Here is a 9,625-nt window from a genome sequence, read left to right as displayed (position 1 = left end):
CTTCGCATTATTAAACAAGTCTATCCCCATGCTGATAGTCGATAATGTCGATAGGTAAGCTTTTCTTACAAAGCTATCATTCCCCGGTGAAGCATACACTTGCTTTCCCGAAAAGAAAAAAACGGATTCTCTTCCTAAAACGGATTGAGACATCCTTCCCGATCTCTTGTCCCCAGTGGAGTCAGTTCTTGATATCCCTCGGTAAAGATATCCTTGCATCATTCGCAATTTTGGTATCTTAGGTCCAAAATTCGCGTCTTCTGATATTTAAGTCTCTTCCACCCTATCAAAACGAAGATTTTCAATCTTCATGTCTCAGGTTGAAGAAACTTAAATAGGGGCATCTGTCATACCCCAATTTTTGACCTAAGATACCACCTCATATCATTTGCATATGCATCATTTGCATCTCTAACAAATTGCATAGCTTGTGTTTGTTACTTGTGCTCAGCAGGGTTTAATCAAGAGATCACTCATCAGTGCAAGAAACAGTCAATTAGGGTTTTGTTCTCCCTTCATCTCAAAGGAATCATCTTCATCAAAAATCAACATTTGGTCCTCAGAGATTCATTTCAACAAACTCAAAGGCTCTGAATCAACCCGATTAGGGTTTTGACTGAAGATAGCACACCCCTGACTTTTGCTCAGGATTTGACCTAATGACTTGGGACATGACCTCAAGACCCCAAGTACATCATTTTGGCCTAATCTATTGGCTCAAGACATCTCCTACACAAGGATTGATCAACAGTGAAGTTTCAAATCATCAGATTAGGGTTTTGAACTATCAGGGACTGAAATCAGGGATCACATTTGGGAAACCCTAAAAATCCCCAGGAAGTCAATCAAAGGTTTCAATCATCTTCAAATAATCCCTATGACAACATCCAATGGAAATTGTGTCTCAATTCAAGATCAACAGTCAACATTTGGTCCTCAAAGATTCACTTCGACAAGCTCAAAAGCTTTGAATCGACCAAATTATGATTGTTCATTCATTCACTCATTCTTTGCAAGATAATTTCGTGTTCATGGCGGTTTTCCACTTTTTATGCGCCATTACCATTTGTGTGATTCAAGAGATTTGTTTAGAATTTATTTCGCGACTCTTGGCTTATGGATTCATCATGTTGAAGAAAGTTGGTTCATATTGATTACTTGGAAGTTGGTACAAATTTGAAACAATTCATGATGGCAAGAATGTGTTTCAAGACTTAAAGTTTCATGCTACTCCAAGGATTTCCCATCATTTTCTATATCAAAGGGAATTGAATTTTTAAATTCAAAGTTCATTCAAGAAAATTCAAACTTCATTTTTTAGTAGCAAATTCATTCAAGATTCTAAAGGAAATTCAAGTGGAGTTTCTTTACATGAACAAGCTCCAATTTTCAAATGAATTACAAAGGAACTTTATCTAAAGTTCAAGAATTACAAAATTCCATTCATTTTCAAGAATGCAAAGTTCATACAATTTAAAGTTGGAATGAATTGGAATTACAAGAAAAAGAAAAATAAAGCTTCAAAGACTTTCTTGAATTCTTCAATCTTCAAAGTCTCCATTCTTGGAATTCAAGTTTCTTCATTCTTTCTTCAAAGAATACTCATGTCACATGAAAAAAAAGAAACAAAAAGAGGGGTGAGATTAGCAAAGGTTCAACAAAATAAATCAAAAAGAATAAATCAAAAAAAAAAAAAAGAGAAAAGAATCAAAGAGATATTTTTCATGCCACTTGCATAGAGAATATATTCTTATTCTTATTCTTATTGTTTCAATGATTGAAAATTGCCAATCAAGTTCACCAAATTGCCAAACATATCCTAAGCTTTTCCTATAAATAGAAGTGTTCTCTTCATTGCAAATCACACCAAAGCTACTATACTACTAGCTTTCTCACTTCTCTCTTTTCTCTCATAGTTTTCAAGTTTCTTGGCAAGAAGAAGCAATTCTTCAAACCAAAGAAAACCACTTGAGAAGTGAGAATTCCTAGTTACAAAGTTCCATGGTTTGAAGAGAGTGAAGAAGAAATTCTTCATACCTTGGTGGAGAGTTCCAACTTGAAGTCCATCTTCAAGTCTTGAAGCAAGTTCAAAGAGAGGTGTTATGGCATCACCTTCATCAAAAGCCTACAACAACAAGCAAAGTTGTTAGGGAAATTGTTAGTAACAATTCAAGGTTGTTAGTAACAATAAAGAATTCAAGGTGTACCTCAACAATAAACCGGCGAACACCTCCTCGCCGTAGGTAAGTTGTATTCATCCTCATGCTCAAATATTGTTGTTTAAATCATTCTTGCAAATATGTTATTATTGTGCATAGCTGAAAATGAAAACACAGAGATTGAGTTATTGTTGCTGTAAGTAAAAACAAAATTCAGCAATAACAATAATTCACAGCAGTTGCGACAACATCAACACAACGGTCCAGAATGCACAACAATCATAAACAATTCTCAACAAAAATTCAAAGCAGTAACAGCGGCATATTCGAAGGTTCAAAGACACAGCAATTCAACAACAGGGAGTGTATCGGTTTTCCAGAAGCAGAGCAATCAAAAACAACATACCTTAGCAATTAAAACCGGCGAAATCCTCCTCGCCGCAGGTAAACCAATTCCTCGCTGCTTATTCTCAACAATATTGCTGTGAACTTTATTTTTCTGTAAAACAATAACCGCACGGAATTGTTATGTTTGCTGGTTTCCGGTTCTTGTGCGTGTTTGAGTCTGAATATGAACAACAGTGGTGGTGAGTTTGGAGTTTAACCGAATAACTTTATGTTCCTACTTCAATTGAGAGTTGAGTTAACAAAGAACATACCTGGTTTTCACTTCTGTCTGTGAATTCGAGTAATAGTTTGAGCAACTCTCTTCCATGGCCGCCGTGAAACTTCCGTTGAGGAGTGGTTCTGTTATCGTTCATGTTGAGAGCAGAGAGAACACCATGAGCTCGAGAGAGAGAGACTGTGAGCTCGAGAGAGAGAGCATCACGAATTTGAGAGAGAGCATCACGAATTTGTTGTTGTTCCGAGCAGAGGAGAGAAACCAGAAGAGAGATTCACGTTGTTGTTCTCTTCTTCTTGCTACCAGAAACGTGAAAACAAAAAGAAAGAAGAAAGAGGCGTGGCCTCTTTGTGTTTTAGGGTTTTACTAACCCATTCCTTGTGTTACCATAGGTGGGCGGATCCGGGTTCCATCTGACCCGACCCGGTCCGGCCCAACCTTTCTTTTTATTTTTTATGCAGCTTTCAGCAATTGGGCCATGCACCTCCATTCTGTTTTCTAAACCCCTTGGCCCAAGTAATTGTTTTTATCAATTCTCTTTTAATTTTCTTTAAATACTTTCATAGAAAATGATTTAGTATTTTACTTTAATATAGGATTTAGTTTCATTTTCTAATCCTTATTAAAAATGACAAAAAAATATGTTTTTAATATTTTCATATGCTTATAAGTATGTTTTTTTTAATTCTTATTTAAACAACAAAAAAATATATTAGATGCATATTTAAGTTTATGTTTCTAAATATTTTCTCTTTTCATGAAAAAACCACAAAAAATATCTTCTTTTAGAATTAATTTGAATTTGATATTTTCATATTATTTTGTGTAATTAATCATTTAAATTTATATTTGATTACTGTTGCACATTTTACTTGAATTTTCTCACTTCATCCAAGACTTCGAGATTATTTCTCTGTTGTCTTTTGGATTTGTCTGTTTGTTTGGTCTTCCATTTGCTGTAGAAGTCCATAAACAATTACTGGATGATCATGGAATGCTGTAAGCTGTGAACTTATCTGGCGTTCTTTTCTGCTGGTAAGGATGCTTAACATCTGTTTAAATCCTAATTTACTCCAAGCACATCACTTGAGGATCACGGTAACACCTCAAACTCAGAAATCCAATTTTCTCATTCCTCGAGGTAAGCCTAAAACTCAATCAACTGTTTTCACAACAGTAATCAATTCACTTTCAAATCATTTCAAACTCTTTTCAAAACATGGGCCTCTCGAATATTAGAGAGTATAAGTCTCTTTCCTCTTTCTTTTTACAGTTTTTCTTTGTATAGAAAACTCTTTCAAACCAAATACTTTTCAAACAAACTTTCAAACAGTTTTTCAAACAACGCGTCTGTAAATAAACAATCAACCATGTTTTATAAAATAAAACATGGGCCTCCATGTAGGTATAGGTCCCAAGCCCTTTGTAAATACCTGTTTACATAGCTTTGAATAAACTCAAATGGACCTCTCCTCGAGTATAAGTCCCGAGCCCCTGTGTATACAAATGGATCATGCTTACAGGTATATTTCCTTCATAAACTCCATTATATACACACACTTTGTCATATATATAATTTGTTCATACCTGTTCATATTTGTTCATGTACTTGTTCATGTTTGTTCATACTTGTTCATGTTTGCTCATATGTGTGATATGTGTGCTTGTTCAACTTAGTACAACACTAGGTTCCCCATAGCCTCCTATTGGGCTTCGTGCAAAGAATCTCCCTAGTTTAGGTTAGGACATAGAGTATGGTTTCCCGGTGAAATCGCTCTAAGAGCTCAAACCAACTATACCATGCCTCCCCTTGGGCTTTGTACAAACGAGTGACCCTCCCATAGCCTCCTCTTGGGCTTACAATGCAAGGACCCTGGATTGTCCCTCCCATAGCCTCCTCTTGGGCTTACAATGCAAGGACCCTCGGATAGCCTCCTCTTGGGCTTCGTACAAGGACCCACGGGCTTCTTATAAGCATCCCAAATATCCAAACCAAACACCCTAGGAGATTAGACATTTATCATCTCTATGATAGGAGTATCTCTTCTATATCATCACAAACAATCAATCAATCAAACTTTTTTGCCACAAGGCTGGCTAATCAATCAAACTTCTTTTTGCCACAAGGCTGGCTAATCAATCAAACCGTTTTGCCACCATACTGGCTGATTAATCAAAGTTTTTGTCACAAGGCTGACTTCATTGAAACTTTTGCCACAAGGCTGGCTGATTAATCAAAACTTTTTGTCACAAGGCTGACTTCATTGAAAGTTTTTGCCACAAGGCTGGTTAAACAAACAAAAACATCTTTATCATTCTAAGCGCCATAAGTGGCATGGCCCAGGGCTTATAATGAAAAGATTTTCAAACAAAAACAAACAGATGTATGTGATGATATAGATTAGATACATCGAACATTTAGATGACATTTGTCTCTTATCCTTTGCTTCCACTAGCATAAGTGGGAACTACGATTGCTCTGACTTTCTCAACATCCCTTTGAGAATACGTAGGCACAAGGTCGATCCTTGGCGAGCAAAACAAAACACAAAAAACCACTCAAACCTTAGCACCCGTAGACCCCGAGCTACAGATGCTCTGATTCCCTCTAAGGGATATGTATGCAGAGGATCGTGATGATCTTTGCGAGCATAATCAAACAAACACCTTAGGTCCCACCTATTTCACAACAGAACCTCCACCGTAACATAGAATGAAAAACAATAAAGAATCCTATAGAGTACTATAGATACGTTGGGTGCTAATACCTTCCCTTCGTATAACCAACCCTCTTACCCAAGATCTCCCCCACTTTTAGGTTATTGCAGCTTTTTTCCTTTTCCTCCTTTGGAAATAATAAAAAGTTTGGTCGAAACAAAGAAAAATCATTTTTTTTATGAGCACTCGAGCCCAAAGAAGGCATCAGGTGTCTCATCCCACAAAAAAGAGGAACAAAACGATTTTTCGCCCGCGACAAGATCGCCAAGTGATTTATGTAGAAATCATCCTACAACGAGGCCGGTCAAAACTTTATGTGCTAATGCATGCGAGAGGAATGATATGTAGATCATTCTCCGAAAGCAATACCGCACGAAAAGAAAATGGTGAGTGATCTAGTCTTTACTAAGAATCCATAAGAATTCTCAAAGTATTAAGACTTTCATCGATCAAAATAAAGAGAAACAAAAGATGGAACCACATTAAAAGCTCCTTTCATCCATAATTTCAATCACATAATTTTGCGGATTTGGATTCTCATCCTATCGACGCCCTAAGTCCATTGAAATTAGAGAGAAATTAGGCCTCTAATTTGTGATTCAAAGAAAATATCAAAAGAATGGAGTAGAAGAAGAGTTAGAACCAAAAACAAGTCAAAAATAGCAAAAACAAGCATTCTTCCTCACTGGAAATCGATTTACCTCTGTAGGAAATCGATTTCCTGCCTACAAAATTCAGATCTGGCGCAAAAAACAGAGTGGAAATCGATTTCCTGCGCACAGTTTTCAAAAAAACAGCATTATGAACTTTGAAACTTGATTTAGGCAAACATACAAACACCTTATGATCACATATCCATTGGAGCACGAATTTTCCATCAAATCACCATCAAATAGGACCAATATAGCATCAAAGATGCATTGAACACAAGCAACAAAGAATCACATTATGGTAGAAGGAAAAGGAGGATGAAAATTACCAATTCTTGAACAAAACTTAGATCCACTTCAACAATCACCAACACAAATCTTGATCTCTCAACAATTGGAGAAAAAAGAGTGAAATGGATGGTGGTTTAGCTCAAAGTTTGTGAGGTTCAAGGTGTGACTCACAAACTTTATGAAAGAATAAAGAGCTTTGGTGAATTTGGTAGGGATGAGTAGAGAAATTGCAAGGGGTTTTTTTGGCTCTCAAAGCTTGAGAAATGAGAGAGTAGAGGTCTCTATTTATAGAATTGGAGCAAGAGTAGTGGCAAATTGGTCTTTTTGTGTTTGGTAATTAATTTGTGGTTAATTGGTAATTAAAGTGGGATTTAAATGGTAAAATGATGTTTAAGTGGGTTTAATGAAGGAATTAATTTTGATGAGGTGGAAAATTGATAAAATGATCAAATAAAAAGGTGCCAAAATGATGTCAAGCTTCCCTCCTTATATTTTTTTGAATTTTGCGCACAGGAAATCGATTTCCCACAGGGGTAAATCGATTTCCACCTTCAAATTTTCAAAAATTGTTTTCTTGCAGTGTTTTGACTTTTGCCCGATCTTTCACCTGTAAAATATAAACAAAAGAGACAAAACACATATTTTTTGATTTTTGGTTAGCACTAAACAAATAAAAATCTAAAAGTGCTTGATGATTCCCCTCAGAGATAATCACAGTATCAAAGACAAAGCCTCACAATGGTGCTTTTGATTGATGATTGAATGCAATTGATGTATGATCTTAGGGTCAAAAATTGGGGTATGACAGATGCCCCTATTTAAGTTTCTTTGATCCGGAAATACGATGATTGAAAATCTTCGTTTTGACGAGATTGAAGAGACTTAAATATATAAAACACGCAATTTTTGAACCTAAGATGAAATGCAATTTTTAATGAATGTATATGATGATGAAACAACACTGGGGAGAAAAAGAACTCCACTGGGGAAAGCACATGTCTTGTGGGAAGAACTCCAATGGGGAAACAAGACTTTGTTGGAGAAACGAAACTCTGCTGGGAAAAGAAACTTCACTGGGAAAAACATTTCGCACCAGAGAGATTAAAGCATCACCTTTCACTAGGGTGAGAAAAGGGGGCATCCTCTTTCACTGAGGATGAGAAAATATGCATCCTCTTTCACTGGGGAATCATAAGATATGCATTCTCTTTCACTGGGGATGAGAAAGTATATCACCTTTCACTAGAGAATCAGAATACCCATCTTTCATTAACAGAGAACACACCATCGTTCCACTGATGATAAAAATGCATCGACGTACCACTGACGATGAAGATAAAATAACATACACCAACATTCCACTGAAGGTGAACTACCAACGTTCCACTGGAGGTAGAAAAGAGAAATACATCGACGTACCACTGACGATGAAACAAGATAACAAGATACACCATCGTTCCACTAATGATAAAAATGCATCGACATACCACTGACGATGAAGATAAAATAACATACACCACCGTTCCACTGAAGGTGAACTACCAACGTTCCACTGGAGGTAGAAAAGAGAAATACATCGACGTACCACTGACGATGAAACAAGATAACAAGATACACCATCGTTCCACTGAAGGTGAGCTACCAACGTTCCACTGGAGGTAGAAAAGAGAAATACATCGACGTACCACTGACGATGAACAAAATAACAAGACACACCACCGTTCCACTGAAGGTGAGCTACCAACGTTCCACTGGAGGTAGACAAGAGAAATACATCGACGTACCACTGACGATGAAACAAGATAACAAGATACACCATCGTTCCACTGAAGGTGAGCTACCAACGTTCCACTGAAGGTGAGCTACCAACGTTCCACTGGAGGTGGAAAAGAGAAATACATCGACGTACCACTGACGATGAAACAAGATAACAAGATACACCATCGTTCCACTGAAGGTGAGCTACCAACGTTCCACTGGAGGTAGAAAAGAGAAATACATCGACGTACCACTGAAGGTGAACTACCAACGTTCCACTGGAGATAGAAAAGAGAAATACATCGACGTACCACTGACGATGAAGATAAGATAACAAGATACACCATCGTTCCACTGAAGGTGAGCTACCAACGTTCCACTGGAGGTAGAAAAGAGAAATATCGTCGTGCCATTGACGATAACACATACCAACGTTCCACTGAAGGTATGAAGAAATGCCCTTTTGTACCAATGACGGTGAAGAGCAATCAATAATACTTTTCAATGATTTGAGGATGCAAACACAAATGCATAATCTCAACATTCATCATCCAGCGACCAAAGTTCAATCCATGACCAGATGGAAAGAAGCTGCCAAAAAGACTGGACCAAGTGAGGGAGAAACTCACTGGTCTTCTGTTCGTAGAAATCTGAACTGAAACATATTATCCACCTAGAAACAAATTCAGTGGGGATTTTCAAGGAAAGTGAGCTTTTTCTGCTTAAGATACTCTAAATGAAAGAGAAATCTGTTTGACAGTAAACTTCATGATAGCAAATGTGAATGCATGACTGTTTTTTTGGATGCATGTTAATGATGCATATGCTGCCAAAACTTAGCACAAGGAGTAACTCAAGAGATAGAGTACGAGGATAACATAATCAAGCGTGTCTCAAGCTGAACACCAGAGCAGAAACTGCTATAACAATCTTTTGATGGCATCAGAATAAATGCTACCCAACACTGAGGAAACATTGGAGCTAGGACAAAAATAACTGAGTTCTACATCATATTCGAACCAGGCCAAAAGTTCATTAAGTGGGATATATTCTTCCCCTTTTGTATATGAATACATCAACATATCCGTCCCTTGTAATGCACTCATGAATCAAAACAAAACTTCTTTTATATTTTTCAAAAAAGATTTTGTTGAAATCAATTTTCTTTTTGTTTCAAAAATTACTATCAACAATAAATGACATTTTGAGAGATATGAAAGAAATAAGATTGCCAATAAAAGGTAAAGGCTCAAACTTTTTTAATAGAATGGTAGCCTGCAAAAGGCAAGACCCCATGGATTATTACAAAGTTTGGAAAGTGGTAATTTTGTGGAAAAGGTACATTGAAATGTAATGACCCTATCCTCTCTCTCAACTTGGAATTCCTGAGCAAAGGCTTCCATTGAAATGTGTTGAACTTCTCATGA

At 36.9% G+C, this 9,625-nt stretch overlaps 1 protein-coding gene across 1 annotated transcript; it reads right to left on the bottom strand.

Moving 5' to 3' along the window:
- Positions 1 to 1,855: 1,855 nt before the first annotated feature.
- Positions 1,856 to 2,264, bottom strand: LOC131626695 (uncharacterized). Its single transcript, XM_058897531.1, has 2 exons — positions 2,208 to 2,264; positions 1,856 to 2,125 (listed from the first exon to the last, which is right to left on the bottom strand). The coding sequence occupies exons 1-2, from the start codon at positions 2,262 to 2,264 to the stop codon at positions 1,862 to 1,864; spliced, it is 321 nt and encodes a 106-aa protein (XP_058753514.1). The 3' UTR covers positions 1,856 to 1,861.
- Positions 2,265 to 9,625: the final 7,361 nt, after the last annotated feature.

This window comes from Vicia villosa, unplaced genomic scaffold, assembly GCF_029867415.1.
Source record: "Vicia villosa cultivar HV-30 ecotype Madison, WI unplaced genomic scaffold, Vvil1.0 ctg.000318F_1_1_3, whole genome shotgun sequence".
NCBI lineage: Eukaryota > Viridiplantae > Streptophyta > Magnoliopsida > Fabales > Fabaceae > Vicia > Vicia villosa.
Note: the sequence above shows the minus strand (reverse complement) of the source record. Positions and strands in the feature narration are given on the sequence as shown.